Source organism: Chlamydotis macqueenii, chromosome 6 (genome assembly GCF_036417535.1).
Source record: "Chlamydotis macqueenii isolate bChlMac1 chromosome 6, bChlMac1.mat, whole genome shotgun sequence".
NCBI lineage: Eukaryota > Metazoa > Chordata > Aves > Otidiformes > Otididae > Chlamydotis > Chlamydotis macqueenii.
In genome coordinates, this window is record NC_141561.1 from 45,203,937 (window position 1) to 45,227,131 (window position 23,195).

The following is a 23,195-nucleotide window of genomic DNA, read 5'->3' on the forward strand; positions in this document are numbered from 1 at the left end:
CATTTCTCACCTACCAGCACGTCTTACCTGGCAAAGCCATCTCCATCACGCTCCCCTCCAGGAATACCTGCTCTCTTACAGCATATCCCAGTGCCACCTCGTTCGCACACAGGGGCGAGCCGTGCTAGGACAGCGATGGTCACAGCTCTGGGAGCACTGGTGTTCCTCAGCATCCCACACCTTCCTTGGCTTTCCAACACACCATCAGCAGACAAGTACGCGGGCAGCCAGCGAGGCTCTTTTGCCAGTCAGCCAATCGGGACAGAATTCCTACTTCAGTCACGGCCCGTTTCCCCGCAGTCACTGCACTTCCCGCCATTTCCCCAGCTCTTTTCCTACTTGAGCCATTGCGAAAGATGCTGCTATCGCCCGTCTGTTCCACGACACGGGACTTCCTGGCAAGGACGCTCCATGAACCTTCAGCTCCCAGCCGCTCACACAGGATGCCTCGCTTGACTCACCCCGATTTTCTAGGACACCCCATCGGGTTGGGTTTCTTCAGCAGGCAGACAGACCTTCGTGCCTGGCCTCCCGCTGTGGGCGGGCTCCCACGTGCACACACGCCTGCGCAACACCTTCCAAGGAGCCGCACCACCTTCCCAAGCCCTCCACAGCAAGAACCACCCCTCATGGCACCCCCCAGCCCAACTCCCTCATTCTGCGGTATGTTCTTCTCCTTTTTTTCCCTTCTCTGGGATAAAGGAGTCCCTAGCGTCCTGGCGTTACTGTGCCCACCTGGCACCGTGCCTTGGGGCACGGCAAAGTGAAATTGCTGCAATGCACCCACAGAACTCACAGGATGCACTAAGAAACAAGAACCAACAAGAGCAACTGGGACCTGCGTCTGGACCAGCACCTCCTCTCGGCTTGGGCTTTGGCTATTTGTGCTCCTTTTGTATCTTTGGTCGCAGGGACCGTAACTACATCGACATCAGCCTCCCACCACCCCAACCACATCCCTACCAGCAGCCCAGAGCGGCTGGGAGTCATCTACACTCGCTCCAGCTTCCGGAGAGATCCCGCTCTCTGCCCACACCTCCCAGATCCACCCCGTTTGAGGCAGCCCGGGGCTGAACAGGCAGAAGCCTTTGTCGTCGACCGCTTGGCTGGAAGCCCGGGAGGCGGCACGTGGCCGAGATTGCCCGCGCAGCGGCATCCGCCCTAAACCAGCCGGCTGCTTTCACACCGCTCTGGCTCGCAGACCCTGGCACGGCCCAACCACGCACGAGTGCGCGCGCACGCACGCACAAACACACCGTGCACAACATTTTTTCAAAAGAGGTCTGCATGCACCGCGTGCTCAGCTGCCGTTTCACCCTGCACACCTGGCAGCGGTGCACCCCGACAGCTCCCAAGCCCCCGCACTGATCCACATGCCTCAAACGGACCGTCCCCTTCGCATCTGAGCGCAAACCACAACACAGAAAGCAACCGGGGAAAGAGATCTGTCCTCTCCCCGAGCAGCGCGGGGCTCGTTTCTGCCCGCTGCCCGCCAGCAAGCCCAGACATTGCCAGGACTCGGGCCTGGCCCCGGGCCACTGTCCCAGGCCCTGAACAGAGCAGGGGAAAGCCACAGCGCTACTCTGGCAACGCCGTTTCCCTTACTCAGAAAGAAAGGGCACTAACAAAAGGAGCTTTGCCCTTTTCCACTTAGAAAACCCTCGTTTGGCATCAATTTGGTGGCTCAGAAAAGTCTGGCTGGCACGGGGGGAGAGGGGGTGAGAAGATACATGGGGTGGTCCTTCTGTAAAACACCACAAATTACACTTTTGCTGTTGCCAGTCTCCAGTTACTTCAGTGCACCAGACCCAGCGGCATCCAGGTTTCTTTCCCCACGCTCTTTTGAAAAACCCTGTCCAGGGGAAAGTTTGTCTAGTCCTCGTGCCGCAGCGCTACTCACCCATCGTGTCCTCCACGTCGCAGCTTCCAGGGAGCCCTGACCGCTTCTGCACCCACAGACTGAGCCCCTCTTACTGTAGGTTTGTTTTTTTTAAAAAAACCACAAAAAACCACCAAACCCCAGCAGCATCACAGAGCCTCTTTTCAGGTCATTTGCTGGCTCCCTGGTGCTCTCTCCTGGATCTCCTCGGACTTGGGCGGAGGGGTCAGCGGCTCTATCGTGACAGGGGCCGTGCTGTTCCCCTCCGCGAGGTTTAGTCTGACGTCCTTCATGTGCAGCTTCTCCGACTCGATCCTCCGCACCTTCAGTGGCTTCAGGCGCTTGCTCAGGTGCGAGTTGTGCCGGCTGGGCTGCCGCTCCGTGTAGGGCTCTGCGCCGGCAGCACCCGGCGGCTGGGTGTTTTCGTCGAGGCCCGTCAGCGACGCGTAGGAGGGCAGGGAGACGCTGATCCTGTTGCTCCTGTCCGAGTCTCTGCCCTCAGAGTAGCCCGTGTTCATCACCTCCTCGTAGCTGGGGACGTAGTACTGGGAAGACGCATCTTCGTCCTCTTCTGGGCTAGAGGGGACAAAATTCAGGCTATCAGTAGCACATCTTTTCAGATTCACTAGGGGCAGGGAGCAGAATAATACAACAGCAAAAGATCCCAAACATTTTCTTTGCCCTTCTGCCTCACACCAGTTCCTGTCACTGTGACAGAACAGATCGCAACCTCACCTACATTCAGACACGTTATTGTTTCCTTGTGACGTACGTCTGTCTTCGCTCTGTCGCCTTTCTGGCCGCAGCAGGCACGCCCCGCAGGTGCCCCACGCAAGAGATGCGTCCCCAGAGTTGCTCTGGCAACTTTCAGCCCGCTGATGCCCCGGGGGTCCCGCGCCACAACCCCTGCTCCTCGTTTCCCCGCTGCCGCCTGAGCGGCCCTCTGGGAGAGAGCAATATGACGCGTCTGCACCTGCGAGGGGAGAGGTCTCCTGCCTCCACTGCGGGCAACCGAGCGCCTGGAGAGCGTCAACGCCTTCCCACCTCACCTTCTGCAGTGTGGCCGCTTGCAGCAGCTGCTTCTCCCGGCTCAGTGCGAGCTGCGTCCTCTCCAGGGCCTCTCTCAGCACAGCCTTCTCCTCTGCCTCCCTGCAGACTTTCTTTTCCAGTTTGGCTATCTGCTCCTGGCACACTTGCAGGGACGCTTCTTTCAGCCTGCGCAAAACGGGAGGGGAAAGCGTCCGTCACCGCGTCAACCCCCCAAAACACAGCTGGCCTCCGCACTTGCACCCCTCCTAGGACCCTCCCCACACCATGGGGTGACGCTGAAGGACAGCGGAGCAGCAAGCGCCTTGAATGCTCCTCACTGATACCCTGAGCACCATGTCAGATGGGATGGAACAGCCCTTGGGCTCAGTTGGGTAAATTAACCCCAGCTGTTGGCTCATTATTTAACTATCCCAGCTGGGTGCTGCAGCCATAGGGGCCACCAGCTCCAGTTCTCTGCCCAGCTCAGGTGAATATTGACTCTGTTCTAGCCAGAACCAGGACATTATCCACCCCTAATTCCACACCATCTACATGATGCCCAGATCCTACACTTTCCAATCAATCATCACCTTTTTCTTTCTTTGACCTACTTGTATGCATACACACAGATGTAACTCCCTTAGTCTATGGCCCACCCCTCCAAAAGGTCTGTTGAGTTTATCCAGTCCATAACTTGGGGCTCCATCTGTCATAACAGTGTCTCAGCGTAGGACAGACAACGCAGTGTTTGCTCAGGTGCGTATCTGGTGCTGCTGGGGACAACGAGGATCAGAAGCCATGGGAATGAGAAACAAAAAGCCACGGGAATGAGAAACAAGGGACTTTCCAAGAGAAGGAAAACAAGAGAAAGGACATCTGGGGGTGGATGGGCGATGGGAGGGTAGATAAGCACATAAGCTGTAACAATAAATTATTTCACTTAGCGTGCAGCGGGGGTCCGTGACTACGTTCCCACAGCCTTCCCTCAGCCATGACACTTTCTGAGGCCAAGAAAAGCTCACAACGCTCACCTGGCTGTCCTGTCCGGGCCAGGCCACGGCACTCACGCTGATCTGCTCCACAGCCTTCCCCGGCACTGAGGCCAGGCTGACAGGCCTGTGCTTCCCTGCATCCTCCTGTGGCTCTTCCTGTGGACGGGCGTCACGCGTGCTGCCCTCCCGTCAGCCGGGGCCTCCTCGCTCGGCCAGGGCTGCTGGGCAGTGGTGGAAAGTGGCCTGCCGAGCGCTTCGGCCAGCACCCTCAGCCCCAACGGGCGGGTCCCGCCCGGCCCCGCAGATCTGTGTGTGTCGCAGTGCGGTCGCAGGGCGCTGACCATTTCCCCCGGGGGGTGGGGGCTGCATCGTGCTCCCCGTGCCGGTCTCTGGCTCGGGGGCTGGGCACCCTGAGCACAGCTCGCCGGCACAGATGAGGCGCAGGAGGCGTTCAGCGCCGCAGCCTTTTCCTCAGCCTCTGTCCCCGCGCTGCCCCTGCCCCGCCAGGGACGGGGATTCTCCTCAGCCCTGCTGCTGCTGCTCCTGTCTGTGCAGACACAGCTTTCACGCTCTCTCACGGCAGCGGCAGATTCAGCTCTCGCCGGGCGCTGGCACTGCCAGTTCTACGCCCGCACACCCTCACGGCGTCCTTGGCGTCCTGCGCAGCTGCTGACCAGGCCCGGCCGCGCGGGGGCGGTGCTCGGCCTGCGCCCGAGGGGATGCCGCCTGGGATTGGTCGCTGGGCTGTCACTCTGCCCCCGTTTGGGCCTGCCCTGAGGCAATGCTGGCTCTGATTGGTCCTCTGGGCTGTCACTCTGCCCCCATTTGGTCCTGCCCTGAGGCAATGCTGGCTGTGATTGTCCCCGGGTGGTGAGGCTGCTGGGCTGCAGTGCCCGCCCTCCACCTGGGGCAATGCTTCCTCTGATTGGCTGCCTGGGATTTCCCCCTTGCTCCTCCCATCTAATGACGGGTCAGACAGCTTATCAATCATCACGTGCTGCTCTCCCACACGGCGTGATTGGTGGAGCCAGCCTGCCCCGCCCCTGCAGGGTGCCCAGCTTTTTCCACTCTTGCCGCCTTTCCTGCAGGCCAAAAGTGAGAGTGCAGACTCTCTCGGTGCATCTTTGGACCTATAAAAAGTGGGCTTTGCCCTAAAAATGAGAGTTTAGACGCTTAAAATGAAGCTCTAGGCCTGAATAATGTTGTGATTCCTAAAATGAAGGCTTTGAGCTGTAAAAGTGGGGTTAGGGCCCTGTGAAAGAGAAGTTGGACTCCAGAAATGAAGCTTGGAGCCCTGTAACGGATGGTTTGGAAACGGAAATGAGGCTTTGGACACTGCAATGAGCTTCAGTGTCTTAAAGCAATGTTTGGGCTCTAAAAAGGAGACTTTGCAAACTAACCCCGAGGCTTTGACACTGAAAATCAGGAGTCAGGCCACATATTAGACATTGGACCTAAAGTGAAGGTTTGGACCATAAAAACGAGGCTTTGAAATCTGTAGGAGAGAGTTCAGGCCCTCAAAATTGAGGTCTGGAAAATAAAAATGAGGCTTTGGACCTTAAAAATGAGACTTTGGCCACAAGAAGTTGATGCCCCAAGCCTGTCAGTGTTTAAGAGGCACTTGGGCAGTGTCGGTATTAACGAGCTTTAACCTGGTCAGGCCTGAACTGGTCAGGCAGTTTGACCAGATGATCGTTGTAGGTCCTTCCAACTTAAATACTCTATTCTATCATATTGTAAAAAAAAAAAAAAAAAAAGAGGCTTTAAGCCCTAAAAATTCCAGAATGGATCCTACAAATTAGTCTATGGGAGCTTTGGGAGCTAAAGAGAGTGTTTGGACCTGGAAAGGAGGCCTTGGACCCTAACAGAGAGCCTTTCAACCCTCAAAATCAGAGTTGAGGCATTAAAAATGACACTTTGGGCCCTTAAAATGAGTCTTTGAACCTTTGGAGCAGGGCTTGAACTTCTAAATGAGGGTTTGTATCCTAAAAATGAGAATTTAGATCTTGAAAATGACTATTTGGACAACCAAAATGAGAGTTTGGGCCCTAAAAATGAGACTTGAAGTTTGAACTTTAAAAACATGTGACCAGATGTTAAAACTGGGCCTTTGGACACTGAAATGAGCCCTTGGACCCGGAAAATGATTGTCGTAGTTCAGCCCCGATCGGGACCAAACTACGCAGTCTCCGTTCCTCTCACAAGGAAAATTCTTCACAACAGGCTGGCAGACACCTCTCAGGACGTTTTTACATCTCATTCACATCTCCTCTCCTCCCCACTTCTCTCAGCCGGGCTGGGCCCAGTTGGGCCCAGTTGCCGCCCGTCGGGAGGCCAGAGGGTGAAACCTGCAAGGCCCACGAGGCTCGCGCCTCCCCCTCTCTGTCCTGCTCAGCTCCTTCACATCTTCTCTACTTCCTTTTTGTCTGTTTTCCCCTTCTTAAATGTGTTACGGCAGAGGCGTTATCATGGAACGTGCTGACACCAATTGGCTCGGCCTTGGCCAGCAGCGGGTCCGCCCTCGTCCCGGCCGAGTCCACTGAACAAAGAGGAGCAACTTCTAGCAGTTTCCGATAGAAGCTGCCACCTTAGGCCCCCCTCGCTAAACAAAACCAGAACAGTGATGATTTAGTCTCTAAATTGAGGATTTGGGGCCCTTTAAATAGGATTGTGTGGCTTGAAGATGCAGCTTTGGACTAAGAAATGAGGCTTTGTGCCCTAAACATGAAGGCTGGCAATGAAAAATGATGATTCGGGCCTTCAAAAGGAGGACATATCTAAATCTAATTAACATTTTCCCTTATATCTACTTAACAACATCTTATCTGAGTAAATTATGTTAACATCTCTAAATCTAATTAACAACGTTTTATCTTACCAAACTAAAAATGTGTCCCAGGCCAAGTTTGAGGCCTGTGGCTCTGGGGGATCAGAAGAGGAGGGTGATTGTTCACGAGGACAATCACAAGGTGAACACAGGTAAACCAACACAAGCATAGCAGTGCCCAACATCAAAAGTGCCCCAAAATAAAGCGCCATCAAAGCGTTAATCATTTTGCTCATTTTTGCAACCTTTTTTTTCCTTTGTGATGGTTTAGCCCGAATTACCACACAGTTTCTCGCTCACACTCCCCCTCCCCAGTGGGGAAGGAAGGAGAACCCATGGGTTGAGATGAAGACAATTTACTAAAATAACAAGGGAAAACTACAATAATAACAGAATATACGGATATTAAAATATACAAAGTAAACAATATGTGTTTTCTCACCACCCAATGTCCCAATGACCGACACAGCCCGTCCCGAGCAGCGATCATGGAAACAAAACCGAGCAGCAAGCAAAGGAGCAAAAGGGAGCCAGCAAGGGAGAGGGAACGATGCCAGCAAACGAGGAAGGAAGATGGATGCCAGGAAGGCAGATACCCGCCCTGGCCAGCCCCCACTTCTCTACTGAGCATGGCGTTCAGGCATGGAACACTCTTTGGCCAGTTTGGGTCAGTTATTCTGTCTGTCTTTCTCCCAGCTTCCCGCATCTGCAAATTAGCGAGACTTGGAAAGCAGGACGGTGTCCTTGGTCTCATTCACAACAACTCATATCATCAGGGTGTTTATCAACATTCTTCACACAGGGCATCCAAAACACACCGGCTACTGAGAGGAAAAATTAACTCCATCCCTGCCAAAACCCGGACAGTGTCCACCCCTTATTCCATACAATCTACGTCATGCATATACATATATACGTGTGTGTGTATATACACAGAGATGTAACTCCTTCAGTCTGTTGAGCTCATTTAGTCCATGACTTTGGGCTCCATCTGTCCTGACAGTCTTTCAGAACAAGAGAGATGGTATGTAGTGTGGGGTTGTTGCCTGCTGCACCTGGAACTCACAGTTGGTACATCTGGCGTGGCTGGTGGTCTGCGAGTGGAAGATGTTGATCTTGAGGAAGTTGTTGGGCGCCAGTTCCTGTTCCATCACCGTTGCATCTCTCGGTTTTATTGAAGCTCATTCTTCACTGATCAGGGTGTTCCTTGCTGCAATACCTTTGACGTGACATGTAAGAACTATAGAAATGATTATATACAGGTCAAATTATTGGCTATTTTCACCTAACATCAGATCTCCTTCAGCTACACGTGGGACTTCCCCATCCTCCCGCATCACCCACCAAGTACATCCAGGCCCTTCAGCAAAAGCAATCCCACGGGTGGGTTTGCCTTTGCCCAGGGGAGGAATAACCCAGACCGTCTTTCCTAACATACTCCTTAGATGCACCACAGGGACTTTATCACCCTCTGCCCTCTGGCTGGGCAGGGCCAGCTCGATTGGTGGATCCCCGAGTGTTGACTAACCAGGTGGCTTTTGCTAAATGTTTATCCCAATTTTTGAAGGTCCCACCACCCATTGCTTTCAGTGTAGCTTTCAGCAGTCCATTGTGCCGTTCAATCTTTCCAGAGGCTGGTGCGTGATAGGGGATGTGGTATACCCACCCGATGCCGTGCTCTTTGGCCCAGGGGTCTATGAGGTTGTTTCGGAAATGAGGCCCGTTGTCTGGCTCAATTCTTTCTGAGTGCCATGTCGCCAGAGAACTTGCTTCTCAAGGCCCAAGATGGTGTTTTGGGCAGTGGCGTGGGGTACGGGATAGGTCTCTAGCCACCCAGTGCTGGCTTCCACCATTGTAAGGACGTGGCGCTCACCTTGACGAGTTTGTGGGAGTGTGATGTAATCAATCTGCCAGGCCTCTCCATATTTATACTTCAGCCATCGTCCTCCCTACCAAAGAGGCTTTAACCGCTTGGCCTGCTTAATAGCAGCGCATGTTTCACATTCATGGATAACCTGTGCAATAGTGTCCATGGTCGAGTCCACCCCTCGATCACGAGCCCATTTGTATGTTGCGTCTCTTCCTTGATGGCCCGAGGTGTCATGGGCCCACCGAGCTAAAAATAGCTCACCCCTGTGTTGCCAGTCTAGGCCCACTTGGGAAACTTTAATCGTAGCAGCCTGATCCATCCTTTGGTCATTTTGGTGTTCTGCCGTGGCTCGACTCTTGGGTACGTGAGCATCTACGTGACGGACTTTTACAACCAGATTCTCCAGCCGGGCAGCAATCTCCTGCCACAGTGCGGCAGCGCATATGGGTGTCCTGGTTCTGGCTAGAGCAGAGTTAATATTCACCTGAGCTGTGCAGAGAACTGGAGCTGGTGGCCCCTATGGCTGGGGCACCCAGCTGGGATAGTTAACTAATGAGCCAACAGCTGGGGTAAATTTACCCAGCTGAGCCCAAGGGCTGTTCCATCCCGTCTGACATTGCTCAGGGTGTCAGTGAGGAGGGTGCTGAGGGGAGCCTCCTGCTACTTGGAAGAAACTGGGTGTGGAGATTTGTAAGCCATCGTACTGTATTTGTATTCCATCACTGTTTTGTTTTGGTTTTTTTTTCTGTTATTGCTGTTAAATTTACTTTTTGTTCAATCTCAACCCACGTGTTTTTGCTGGTTTTTTTTTGTTTACCAGTTCTCCCCCTATTCTCTCGGAGGGTGGGGGAACGAGAGAGAGACTGCGTGGTCTGGTCCCGGTCAGGGCTGAAGTACGAAACATGGTGTTTCTGTGCCTGTGAACCCCCTGGAAAAGAGCGCTCTGGGGCACTCAGAACCCTGGGCTCTGTTTGCCCCTTACACACAGACGTGTGTGACCCATCCAGCCTTCTTCAAAGGGAAGCTGTGGGTAGAACAATTTATGGTCTCCAGCATTTTTAAACTGGTATTTAAGGTGCAGACTATTTGAAGGAGAAGCTATCCACTGCACCTTTAATTGAGAAAGACAGATGCAAGTGTCATGATTTCATTTTACAGCAATAAAAGGACACACAGGTTGGGAGCTGGGAGATTAATTTTGCATTCACATTAAGTGATTTTCCGACAGTTAGCACAACCTGCAGGTTTTTACAGTTGACTGTGTCCTTTCAACATACAAATTGTAACATCAGCCTTATGCAGAACACATTACTGAAGGCAGTTGGTTTTTTTTTTGTTAAGTAGAATTGTTCAAATGTTTTTATGACACACTGGTCCAGACACCAGCAGGGTCTAAGGGAGTGACTGTCGGTTATTTGGACCTTCAAGCCCCTGTCGCTCAGATCAACCACTCATGGTTTCGTCTTCATATGCATTAATTCACCAAAGACTCCAACTCGTTTCAAAATTTTAATAAATGGTTCTCTCATATACACAGTCTTTTCCCCACAGTAACATAATCGCGATCGACATCTACAAAATAATTTCCATTAACATTTACAAAACACTTTACAGATACATTACTAATTTGTCTGAACTGAAACGGTTTACAAAACACATCCAAAACCCACAAAACATTAGTAAGGCTATAGCAAAATTAAGGAATTTAAGACATACTAATAATGAAACTGGATACTACTCTTCCATATTGTTTCTACTCCTGTTTCACACTGTTTCTCTATGGCTACTCCTTCTTTCATAAGCCTTCCTGTGATATGGTGGAACACCTCTGTATCTGTTAACGTTCCCCCGCTCTCGTCCCCCTTCAGGTACAGTCTGTTCAGTGGGAGTCCGACCTCTAAACCCTGGGGACCTCGATCGTGAACGGTATCTTCTGTAGGGGGGTGACCTTGATCTGGAATGGCGAGAGCCACGTGACCTTGACCTGGCACGAGAGTTACGGCTCTTCCCTTTGCCTCTTCTTGGATGAGGTGGTGATCGCAGGTAGGAACGGGAACGGGAATGGCTAAGTGATCGAGAGGAGGAGTTAGTGCGGGAGGAACTTGATCTTGAATTGGAGTAGCTGAAAGAGTAAGATGAAGCAAGATGAGGAGACTTGGATCTTAAAAAAACCACAGCACACACAAAAAATAGATGATGTTAATTCAAAACAGTCACTCTCCCCAGTTCTTTACCTCCCAAATTTGGTTTGGTTTCTTTACCTCTCCACAACTGCTGCTTTGTCAGTGGAAAAGCAAACAGGAAGGGTCAGTGTATGTATGGTCTGTCCCATGAACGACCATAGCTGTTGACTGATTTAAACTGGTGCATACTGGCCGCTACTGGTATGTGAACGTGCACATTTTTCACTGCTCCACAACTACATCCAGTGCAAATCAGTTGTGTTGCAGTAAGATAGAAAAAGAGCAAGTCCTAACGGCTACAGGGCAGTAACAAACACCAAGAAAACGTGATTTAGCCTGGAGACAGTAAAGCTCAACTCTAAAAGGCCAGCTTAGTCTACTTCGCTTCATACTTAGGTGGTGCTTGGAACGGGGTGAAAAATACTTGTCCTGCAATCCTACATACAGGGCTATTTGATCAACACTTCTAGCCAGGTGTCCCAGCAAAATCTGGCACATACCTCTCGCTCTGACCAAGGACAGCGATCGCATTTCAAGCAAAATCATATCGTAACGCTTCTACACTCCGCCTCTCGTCATACGACTCCATGCCATTACTCTAGGAAAGACCCTGACAGCATGACTAAGAGAGAGTCCCGGTTAAAATCTCTCCATGTATCCACAGGAGATACAGAAAGGAGGAAATGAAGACAATTTCTCTCATGTATCTCCTCCCCGGTGCTTTGAGGCAATGCTTACAAGCAGAACAGGGAGACGCAGGAAATCCAGCAGCCACAGCTATTCAGTTTCTAGCCTCCTCACGGCTGCCGGGAGGAGAAGGCTGTCGTTACAGAGAAGCTTTAGCAAAAGCGACGCTTGTTCCTTAACAACTGCTGCCCAGTTATAACTGTCCGTCACCTGTAACCGCTGCCGTATCTGAGCTGGCAACCCACACATGAAACTGCCATCACTGCTGATCTCCTGAACCATCCACTGCATCTGACGACAGAGAGGTGGAGTGGAACTCCCCCTGATCCTTCTAGACAATCTGCTTCTCCTTCACGGAGGAACCGAGAGGAAACGGCCTTAAGCTGCACCAGGGGAGGTTTAGATTGGATATCAGGAAAAATCTCTTCACCAAAGGGTGGTCAGGCACTGGAACCGGCTGCCCGGGGAAGTGGTTGAGTCACCATCCCTGAAGTTGTCCTAAAATAACAGTGTGGAATTTTCCAATCATTTGCTCCAGCAGTATTGGCTAAGTTGTTAAAGGAATCATGTCGGAGGCCGATTTCTATTGGGAAATCAATTTCTACAGCCCTGTTCAGCCAGCAATCAAAAGCCTGGCTTTCCACCTGATCCTTTAATTAGATTTAGATTTTATATGTAATTATGGTTTGCTCAAAAAGTATTCATTGTTCAGAGTCCTCTTTTCAATCACGTAGCAGAGGTTTTTGTAAAATAATCTTACTGCAAGCACAGAACCCCTTTGTTAAAGCCAAGTCCAATTAAGCCATTTAAAAATTAATTACCACCTGTATTTTCCACAGCTCTCTGCGCATACGTATTCCATTATAAATCAGCTGCTGTATAAGTGATGTGTTACGGCCTCATTTAACAGGTGACAAGTAGTCACCTACTGCATTTCTGTAGAACACTTACCGTTCCCAGCCCGGTCTGGCACCTGAGCAGTGAACTGCAGTGGCTCTCATGGGGTGACCTTTTGGAGTGGGGAGAGGGAAAAGGGAAAAAAAATCCCATTCAGTTTATCTGAAGATTTTTTTATTTAAGAAATTCTGAAGTTCCTGTCACTTACCAGCTGTGGGTATGGGCTGTCCTGGGGGGCCCAGCAGACTCGGCAGTGCTGGCTGTCTCAGTGCAGGAGCCTGACAGCCCTTGTGAATACAAGCAAGAGTTGCAAAATAAGCTCTACTGAAATACAAGACTCGCTGCTTGTGTTGACATAAAACTGAGCTTCTCTTCCAACACACTGCCGACGGACAGCGAGGAAGATGTAGCGAGTTCAGCAGCACTCACCAGAGCAGCAGGAGGGGTAACAGCCAGGAGTGGTGGTGGAGGTGGTGGCAGTGGCGGCGGCTGCTGCTGCGGCTCCCGAATCTGCGCAGAGCGCCTTTTTGTGTAGCCAGTTCCGTTGCTGAAGCTGTTCACAGCCTAGAGGCAGAGAAACATTTACAAAGAGGTGACAGGAAACTTCAGGAGATGTACGAAGAAAAGCCTCCACAGGGTACAACCCCTTGTGTATTCCTGTCCGTGCTATCAGCCCTACAATAAATCAACACACAGAGGTGTGAACAGATGGCACTAAACACCGGTATCAATGACTGGCAACGCAGAGTCTCTGTCTTTGAGGGCCTTCACTGTTAACACCAAACTTGAAAGGGAGGCAATCCTGTTAAACAACAGCGGGACCTGAATTTGCCCCATGGCCTCCACAGCGTTGTGAGCTTCTGTAACAGCAGATCATGTACTTGAGCAGGAAACTGAGCCGTATTCAATCCAGCCCTGCTTAAGGCCGTGTCAGTGAATGCTTCCTTCCCTGCCAGCTGTTTGCAAGTAGACTTTTCTGACAAACAGTTTACGGAAACGTCATCACGTTACCTGGCGTAGGAACCTGTTGGCAACTAATGCATCTGGAGAAACGTCTGTCTGGTGACACGTTGGGCAGGTGTGTTCCTCAGATTCCAGCAGCGCTGTTCTAATGCCTGTGAAGAATTAGAATCATCAACACAGATTTTAGCCCAACCATGGATATTTTGTGAGTTCTAACCAATGATAAAAAGACAATGGGTGAATGTGGTCTTGAATGGAGAGCATGGAGCTCTAATTGTCCAACAGCGTACAAAATGTCTAGTACGAAGCAAATACCTGTACGGTTTTGATATTTCACTGTTGTAACATTGGAAGCTGTGGAGAAGGCTCTGTCCTGGTGTTTTGACTCGACTTTTTTCAGCTGTCTAGTACAGCGAGCGGTCCCCAAGCTCAACATTAACGAATAAAACACATCTCAAAAAACATTAGTAGGTTCCAGTTCTGAGGGTTTTATCCAGCTCTCCCGTGGAGAAGAATGTGCATTAAATGCCTGACTATCTGTTGGTTGCAGACCACAGGAAATCACCAGAGCTGGCTACAGAATTCTGTATGAGAGAACGGGCTGTGGACAAGCTCAATGCTTTCAAGATCTCACGCTGTAATCACCTGCACAGTTCCGCACTCTCCTCCCACTCATCTTTCCACATGTAAAGAGGATTTAACAACAGGTAAAAAGGGAAAAAAGCTTTCTGCCTTTTTTCCTTTATACAAGAAGAGACCTTTCCTAGTCACAGTGTACTTCAGTGTGAAACAGAACTGGTCTCCAAGTACAGCCGTTATCTCCTGTATCTGCTTTCAGAAGGTCAGATGTGATCTTTTGAATCAACAAACATGGGGGTAACACTCACATTCATCACAGTAACTGTTTCCACAGCAGGGAATCACAGCTGCGTCAGTCATGATCTCTTTGCACATGGGACACAACAGCTCCTCTGGAACGGGATCTGAGGAGGAGGAGGGTGGCTGCTCTGACAGAAAAGGAGGCTTCTCCTTCTTTCCTCTAGCATAAGCTTCCCTGGGGGGGTTGGGGAAGGAAAAAGACAAAAGTTAAAGATGGGTAAAGGAAAACATTTCCAAGCTTTGGATTTTACCACAGCAAGATCATAGAGTCATAGAATCTTTAAGGCTGGAAAGATCTCCAAGATCATAAAGGCCAACTGTCAACCTAACACCACCACGCCTACTAAACCATGTCCTGAATAACAGATGGAATTCTTCTCCCTGCACATTCCCCTTCCAAAACACAGGCTTAGTTGTTCAAAATACTTTTCTACAGCGACAGCACTACAAGAGGGAGGGAGGAACAATTTTCCTTCTGCAGAATTCTCCCATTCATTGGATCAACTAAGAGATTAGCTCAGACTAGGAAAATAACTTTTGGACAGCTAGGAATCAGGTGAAACGAACCCCCCTCTCCTTTGCCAGAGGGGAAATGTGAACTGCAGGCTCAGGATAAAGTTATCTCTGTGCAACTACATTTTATAAATGACAGAAGTCTATGTCACAGCTTCCACTAAAGGAGATCCGTGACGGAAGAACGGAAGTGCTGCCACGTGCATTGTCAAACAGCCACTCTTCTCAGCACACAGCAGGATTTTTTTAGTTTAGAGTCACAGGAAAACCTCAGTCTGCTTCACACATGAGATCTGATCAAAGTCAGAGCGGGAGGAAATCTCTGTCCAACAGCAATTGGTTAAATTTTGCAAGAAGCCTTTGAAAGATCAACCAGAAGCAAAACGAGCTCTCAATGAGAACGACTTGCCTGGAAACTCTACTGAAATGTTCTGCAGACAGACAGATCCTTAGCGTACCCGCAATTTAACCAACTTCCAGGGGCACGAGCAGTTGGTACCACCCTAATTCCATATGGGAAAGGATCCCGGATTTGAAGGTGAGGATACAACGACAGTGTTTCCTCCCTCGAAATGACACAGCCTGGCCAGCTGGCTTGCACTGCCACTCGGACATCTACGCATGCTTTCCCTCGTTCGCTTCTTGGTCAGTCCAGTTAATTCCATACTTACGCATTAATAAATGGTATGACGTATTTTCCATCAGTGGTTATCATCGCGCCCTTTGTGCTGGGATCTTTCACCTCCATCATGAAACTCCTTGGAATTCCTGTGCTCTTTCTCAGTCTGGGAACAGACCCCAGCTTTTTGTCCTGTTAAGAAAAGAAACGCAGACATCTCTCATCTTAACACCCACACGCAAAATGACATTTCAATGATGATTTTAGGCGGCAAAGCCTTTACTCCTCTCCTTTCACCTATCGTAGGGGCTGCTCGGCTGAAATACTTATTTCCTAAATGACTATAGCCAGGATGACCCAAAGCCTTGAGCAGTGCTTTGAACTCAGTCGATGTTCTTTGGCTTAACTTCAGGTTCCTAAGGGTGAGATATCCCTTGGCTCCTTCCACTCAGAGAAGAGACACAAACCCGCTCCTCCTGCAAAGCGCAGTTCAGAGGGAGAGCTCAGTTCAGTGCTCTGAACCAGTCACTGGGGAAACTGACATTCACTGTCTCTGTAGGAAGGCTGGATTCACACCTCATGCATATCCATTCAGTGCCCAACGCTAAATGGCAGGAATGCTCAACCAGAGGCCGTGGAATTCACATCAGCAAATATTCCACAGATGGGGTCAACAGAAACATCTTGTGTTTACACAAAATACTAAAAACTGTGAACGGTCTTTGAAAAAAAAACCTAAAACCAGAAAAATTTCCATTAATACTGAAATATAGAAAAATAAGCCCGAAAGTTCACAGAGAAACATCTGTGGACAAATTTAATGTCCATGACGTAGAAAATCCAAAACAGTTACACTGATAATTCCAGGTTTCCCTTCCAGTTTGAAGGCCTTTGCAGCATTGCCGTATAAGCTCTGTATTTCACCCCAGGAGAAACAACTCTTAACGTGAGCATTCACGGATTTGTTACCTAAGTGCCACGGCACAAAAATTAAAAGCTTGGTAACACCACAAATCCCCCACGGTCTTACCCCATGTGCTGGGCAGTTCCTTATGTAGTGGCCAGGTTTCCCACAACGGAAGCAAGTATATGATGGTGGAGGGGCAGCCAAGGGATTCTTCACGTAACTAGAAGTTTTTTGGGAAAAAAAAAAGAAAAAGGTATGCATGTGTCTCTCTACAATTTGTCCACAGGCTCCAAAGAACACATTTGACATTATCAACACCTACTTGACTGGATCATATTCACGGCAAGACTGCGTCATCATAGCTTTTATCTTCTCTTCTTCGGTGGCACTGGCTTCAGCCAGGTTGGCAGTCTGTGTAACGGGGAATTATTTGACACACATTAGAAACACCCTTCAGCCCACACAGCCAACGACACCAGCACTCACCCACTGCTGTAAAGAGCAGCACGGCGCTGGCTGCGCTTGCGCAGAAACAGCTGCTCATACAAAACACAGGTGTCCCGACGGTGTTCTGGGGGTCCTTACGCCGTTACATGGTGTTTCTGTGCCTGTGAACCCCCTGGAAAAGAGCGCTCTGGGGCACTCAGAACCCTGGGCTCTGTTTGCCCCTTACATACAGACGTGTGTGACCCATCCAGCCTTCTTCAAAGAGAAGCTGTGCGTAGAACAATTTCTACTCTCCAGTATTTTTAAACTGGAATTTATCTGCAGATATTCAAAGGAGAAGGTATCAACTGTACCTTGAATTGAGAAAGATGTATGCCTGTATCTTTATTTCATTTTACAGCAATAAAAGGACACACAAGACTAGGAAAATTGTTTTTTGCTTGCTGAAATTCAGCCTCAGACACAGAAGCATTAAAAGGAATCAGGTTTTTTATAATCCCTCATCAGGACAAAATACTCTTTTCAGTAGAAACCTGGCCACCGTGTGCTGTAGGCAGGCCAAACTGTGCGTTCCCCCGCTACTAACGTCTTCACATTAAGTGATTTAACGACAGTTAGCACAACCTGCAGGTTTTTGTTCCAGCTGACTGTGTCCTTTCAACATTCAAATTGTAACATCAACCTTACACAGAACTACGTGTTCACATTATTGAAGGCAGCTGGGTTTTTTTTTTAAGCAGTATTTGCTCAAATGTTTTCATGACACACTGGTCCGGATACCAGCAGGGTGTAAGGGAGTGACTGTTGATTAGCAATAATAAACCAGAAATCTGTTAGCACCTTGCCCGCACGCACTGCCAGTCTGCACTAAAGAGGTTAAAGCAACACTTTTGAGCTGCTCTGTGTCGTGTTCCTGAATTTTCCTGAAATACTTGATGTTATGCAGCCTTATGTAGAGGCTGCTCAGGTGTCTTCCCAAACTGAGAACTACTCTTTACACGACAGCATCAAATATACACACAGCTGTACATCACCGTATAACATTTAAAAACACCGAGCAAACACTTTTTTTCTTTTAAGTATTTGACAGAACATATCTATACCTGTGTAAGCTGGGACACAGAAATCGATGCGGAAGAGCCGTGCACCTGTTCACAACACATTAAACACATAGTCAAGTTCTACAAGCAAAACACAGCAACAGTGAACCTCTGCTGTAGTCTGAACGTCTGCACTCTGTCCTCTGAGTGTCACTGAAAGAGGCATTTCCAACCTGCTGTCGTTTGAGTTTGTTCAAAACACAGTCCCAGCCTATGACCGCTGAAGAGTGCCTCTGTGGTTCCTGAGAAGAAATGAAAATAACCAAACCCGCTTGGGATCAACCTATTGCTCCAGAATATCTCGGAGAGGGACCCTGGCCCAATCCTCGGAAAGCAAACAAGAAATTAGGAAAGCTGTCTATTGGAGTCCAGCATTAAACAGTTTATCATCGACCAGTTACTGAAACGGAACCGTTCAGAAACTGTTAATTAGTTCTTGTCCTTTTTCAGGAAGCAGTTGTTGTATGGCCTGCAGGCAACAGTCTGATTTTCTTACGAAAGTGGTGGCACTCTTTTCTCCTAAACAAATATCAAAAGCAGCAAGTATGCACAAAAGCTTATACTTTGTTCATGAACTTCTGGATTAGATGACAGCTTATCCAGGATCAGATCCAATGATCCAGGGTTAGAGGAACGCCTCTCACCATTCCAGAGAAGAGAAAGCAGTTATCCTTAAAAGAAAGGTGAAAAATACAAAACACCACCTAGTAACTTTTCTGCTATCAGGACTATTTTGAAATGCGTAGTTACGCATAGTATTCGACCCGAGTGACAAATCAAGATCTCGACCATCACCAGTCAAGTATCTCCTTCTGTTACTTCTTTATATTTCAGCAGCCGAATGGCAGTGCTGTCAACTCTGAAGAAAAATGCTGTCCCTTCTCCACGGGTAAATTCCAAGTGGCAGTACACTAAAGAAAGGCTTCACCTTTGGGAAATTAAAGCAGCATCAACCCTGAAGTCACCCAGATCCAAAAATGTGCTGCAGGCAGAAGTTCAGGAAAGCGACGGGGATTTTACCCACAGGTGCACCCGGCTCTAACCCTGCAGCAAGATCTCCACACTGGGTTTTAGATATTTTCATTTGCAGACAAACTGCTAAACTGAACTGCTTCATCAGATAAAGTGGAAAGATCAAATGCAGAGCTGTAGAAGACCACTTTGTGTCACAACGAGAGTTAAATCCACCGCAATCTATTAAAGAAGTTTAAGCCCTCAGAGGGGCCCAACCAACATCACTTCAATTATCCAGTTCTAGGAATAAAGACCCAAGTATTGAAGGATGTGAAAAGGAATCAGTTAGCCTCACAGAACTGTTCTCAACATGGATGGGATGTGTTGGGTTTGGTATTTGTTGGAACCTCAAGTCCCATGTAAGGAACAGCACCAACTTTAACAAGAGTGGTTTGTCAGTGGTTTTTGATAACGTGTGTAAACTGCATTAGGCAAAAAAAAAAGTATTTAAAACAAAAGCGAAGGACACAAAGTGAAAATGGCAAAAATGACACAGGTGTGTGTGTGTTTTATATAAAGTGCACAAGTATGTGTGTATGTGGGTATGGAATCAAACGCGGTGTGTAGGAACAAGTGTGAGAGTGTGTTTTTACATACTGCTTTTGGTGTTCCGCTCACTGGCTCAGCTGGACTTCTAGAAAAAGAAAGAAAGAAAGGTGATCAGAACTTGAAATAAAGCACTTGTACCCCACAGAAAGCAGTGAAAACAGATTATAAAGCCTCAGCATCAGCACCTTATGTACTGATAGCCCAGCGAATGTGGGAATTTATTCATATACATAAACTGTTCTCTCCTGGAACATCCAGTGCCACTAAAAACAACCACAAACATCCCAATTCTACTCTGTCACAAATTATTCCAAGACTTCCAGGGACAGAACACAACAGGGCAAGAGGAAGTCCTCAGGTATTTTGCCTCTGCTCTCTAAGTATCAAAACCAGGAAATCTGTGCTACAGTGTCCTGTTCTTAAATAACCAGCCATCAAACCAGGAAGGTAACTGTAGCCAAGCTGTAGATCCCTGGTGTTACAAAGAGGCACCAGATACAGAACTGAGTTTCTAAGAAAGAACAGTGATGGCCTAGACACTGCGAAGGGCAAGTGTACTTAGCGCAAAAAGATCAGTCACCTGACCATATTTAGCCATGGCAGCGCCAAAAATACCAAATGTGTTACATCTGCTGTATGGGCTGAAAACAGGAGTAGAAATGTCACCTGACAGCAGTTCCTAGGATCTGGTGTGATTTAGGAGTCCTGTGACAAACGTACTGTCCCAGCAGGCTTAAAAATGTCTGTCTGCTTTGGGACATCGAACCTACCCCATCACAACAAAAATTAACAGCAGCTTTAACAGGAAAGAGAAATCTGAATGCCTCTGTACGCCAATATCCAGGAAAAAGTGAACAGACTGCACCCGCTACCAAAGAATACAATGCTTTAGGGACACTCACGGGACAGAGGTTTTGCTGGGAGCTTTAACTCCTCCAGCAGGGATTCGTCTCACAATTACCGAGCAGTTCTTCGGAATCAAGGTATCATCATCTGTGTATTCTGAAAGCAATACAGGAATAAATCAGGAAGAGATAAAAAACTCTAGAACACATTCTAAAGAAAAGACTGTTGTAAGGGTGCCAGAGAACTAACGGAAAAAAGATAATGTTCAAGGAGTGAAAACAATTTACAAGTCTCATTATTTCTGAAAATCCCATCCCAAAGTCTCCAATCACATTCAAGCTCCTCAAGATGGCAGATCACCAAACGGAAACATCATACTAAGTAATACAAACCTATTATCAGCTCCAAGAATCAAGCACCATTGAGCAGATTTAAATGAATTTATGACTTCTCTAAGAATCCTTCTTGCTTATATTCACCATAAATGTTCTGCCACAAAACTTCAGTACCGGCCCGACACCGTTACCGTGCACTATCAGGGAAAAAACCACCCACGGTTAGAAATGAATGATGAACTGATGCTCCATAGCATCTGCGTGGCAGTGTCCCTGGTGTACAGCAGCAGTTCTATTAACAAGAAATGCCAAACTGTCCTTCAGAGGCAGCCAACACTCAAGTGCACGATGGCTTTTAAGGGCTCTGCTGAGATTCCAACTCACAGCTGCACTCTTGACCCAAAATGTTGCTGGGGAGCAGTTTCTGCAACAGCCACAGAACCAGTTTTCCAGTGCCGCGGCGTACAAGAAGTTGAAGGCAAAGTTAAGTGACCAAACCCGCTGTTTTTCTTCAAGTCAGCCACCTGTTCCATTGCCATCCCGTTCAGCTTCCTCCAGCAGATTTCAAAGAAATCTGGCAAGCCTGTTCTTATCAGATATCCTCCCACATTTCCGTATCATTTTCCCTGAAGAATTCCCGGAAAGCAAAACCTTAGTGAGCTCTCCACGTTGCACATGAAGCGCGGGCACTTGTAGCCTGGCTGTGTGGCTGAAACACAGCTCTGGCGGTGGTTGTCAGAAGAGCCGCGAGGAAGGAACAGCTCTGTGGGGCTCCCAGCACAAGTCCCAGCTAGGGATGGAGGGCGAATCCCATTGTCGCTTCCCACCCCGCGCCCGCCGCCCCCACGCACCTTCTTTGGTCTGGGCGTTGGTGATCTGCAGGTCGCTGTTGGGCGCCTTCAGCTTCTCCCGGGCCATGATCTGGCGCTTGAGGTCGCGCAGGGAGATGTGCAGGCCGTTGAAGATGAGCGTGTGGTACTTGAGGCTGGAGGAGAACTTATAGTGCAGGCAGGACATGGTGAGGGCAAGGCGGTGTGTCCTCGGCAGCGGCGCCTACCGCAGCACACAGGGCCGTGGGCTCTGCTCTGAGTTGGGGCACGCAGCCCCGGCTCGGCCTCCGCTCCCTGTCTGGCACACAGCGCTGCCAGGCCGGTGTGTTTGGTGGCTACGGCGACTGCGGTGCCCCGGCCTCAGCGTTCCGCCAGGGCTTTAGGGGCACCAAGCAGAGGGGCTGGGCCAGCGGTGGTTCTAGGCCACGTTCTGTTGCCCCGACAAGACGCTGCCTGGCACCACGAGCGGAACCAAACAGAACAGTCCGGCCACGCCCGGTCACCTGTCTGCTGGCTGTGCAGCCAGGGCCACTGGACTGGATCACCCTGACCGGGAGGAAGATGGAGGAGGCGCTGAAGCTGGGCCGCAGGGAGGCAGGCGAGGAGGGGGAGCTGGGTGGGCTGCTGGCTGCCTCGTTAGAGAAGCTGCAGGAGATGGAGTTGGAGCCCACCAGCCGCAGCTCCTCCTGCCCATGGGAGCAGCTGCGGGGCAAGTACCCGCTGCTCGGCCCCCAGGCTGAGGCCGCTGACGGCCAACGCGGCCCCGAGGAGGGGCTGCCCGGCAAGCAGGGTAGGCAGAGAGGGCGAGGGGGAGCCTCCCCGCGCTCGCAGCCCTGCGGCTCACCGCCCCTCTCCCCGCAGGCAGCGGCCGTGAGTCGGGGAGCGTGGGAGATGGCATCCCCGCACCCCAGAAGGTGCTCTTCCCTGCGGAGCGCCTCTCCATGGAGTGGGAGCAGATGTACCCAGTCGGCGCCGGGCTGCACAACGTGGGGAACACCTGCTTCCTCAACGCCGGCCTGCAGTGCCTGACCCACACGCCGCCGCTCGCCAACTACCTGCTCTCCAGGGAGCACAGCCAGACCTGTGAGTGGGGAGGCCCGGCTCGGCGGGCGGCAGGGGAGGAGGAGTGCCTGCCTGTCCTGCTCCCGGCGCCGCGCTCAGCACCTCTGTGCGTGGCTCTGGCCAGGGCCGTGCGGGTGTCGGGATGTGCCTGCTCTGCTCCCTCCTGCCTGTTTCTCCGTCCAGAGGTCATCCTTGTGTCCGGGGAGGCTTTGTCTCTGCTGGGCGTAGCCAGGACTGAGATGGGTCCAAGGGGGTCTGCTGGCTTCCTGGGGGCTGAGCTGCGGGTCCCACACAGCCCCTGCCTGCGGGGAGCGCGTGAGGGCAGGGCCCAAGGCTGCGTGCAGGCAGCAGCTGCTGTTGCTGGGGGGCTTTGAAAGGGAGTCCGGCGGGCACCGCTCCCAGCTGTGCCCAAGGGGAGCACGCGGGGCTCGCAGCTCTGTGCGTAGGGCTCTGCTGGGATCTGCCCCTCAGGGCCGAGCGCTGGGCTCCTCCAGCGCGTCCCTGTGACCTGTTTTCCGTCCACGTTGTCATGGTTTTGTTTAGTGAGGGGGGGCCTAAGGTGGTAGCTTCTGTAGGAAACTGCTAGAAGTCGCTCCCCTTTGTTCAGGGGACTTGGCCGGGCCTAGGGCGGACCCACTGCTGGCCAAGGCCGAGCCGATTGGTAGCAGAATGTCTCGTGATAACGCCTCTGCGATAACGTATTTAAGAATGGGAAAACAGAAAAAAAAGAGAGAGGAGAGAAGATGTGAAGAAGCTGAGCGGGGGCA

The 23,195-nt window shown here is 50.2% G+C and overlaps 1 protein-coding gene across 1 annotated transcript; it reads right to left on the reverse strand.

Annotated features, from left to right (window-relative positions):
• Positions 1 to 4,474: 4,474 nt before the first annotated feature.
• Positions 4,475 to 21,553, reverse strand: LOC147600385 (E3 ubiquitin-protein ligase RBBP6-like). Its single transcript, XM_086751277.1, has 13 exons — positions 21,388 to 21,553; positions 20,258 to 20,357; positions 20,022 to 20,060; positions 19,404 to 19,440; positions 17,796 to 17,840; positions 16,568 to 16,656; positions 16,369 to 16,465; positions 15,391 to 15,530; positions 14,215 to 14,381; positions 13,376 to 13,479; positions 12,794 to 12,928; positions 11,611 to 11,758; positions 4,475 to 4,626 (listed from the first exon to the last, which is right to left on the reverse strand). The coding sequence occupies exons 1-13, from the start codon at positions 21,551 to 21,553 to the stop codon at positions 4,475 to 4,477; spliced, it is 1,419 nt and encodes a 472-aa protein (XP_086607403.1).
• Between the last annotated feature and the right edge of the window lie 1,642 nt (positions 21,554 to 23,195).

Excerpts from the sequence above, each read along its gene's own strand:
- LOC147600385 (XM_086751277.1), bottom strand. The coding sequence starts at position 21,553 with ATGTCCTGCCTGCACTATAAGTTCTCCTCCAGCCTCAAGTACCACACG. Across the intron at positions 14,382-15,390 it reads GTCATACCATTTATTAATGC|GGAAGCTTATGCTAGAGGAA; the intron begins GTAAGTATGGAA and ends CAACCCCCCCAG. Across the intron at positions 12,929-13,375 it reads CCAACAGGTTCCTACGCCAG|GCTGTGAACAGCTTCAGCAA; the intron begins GTAACGTGATGA and ends CTCTGCCTCTAG.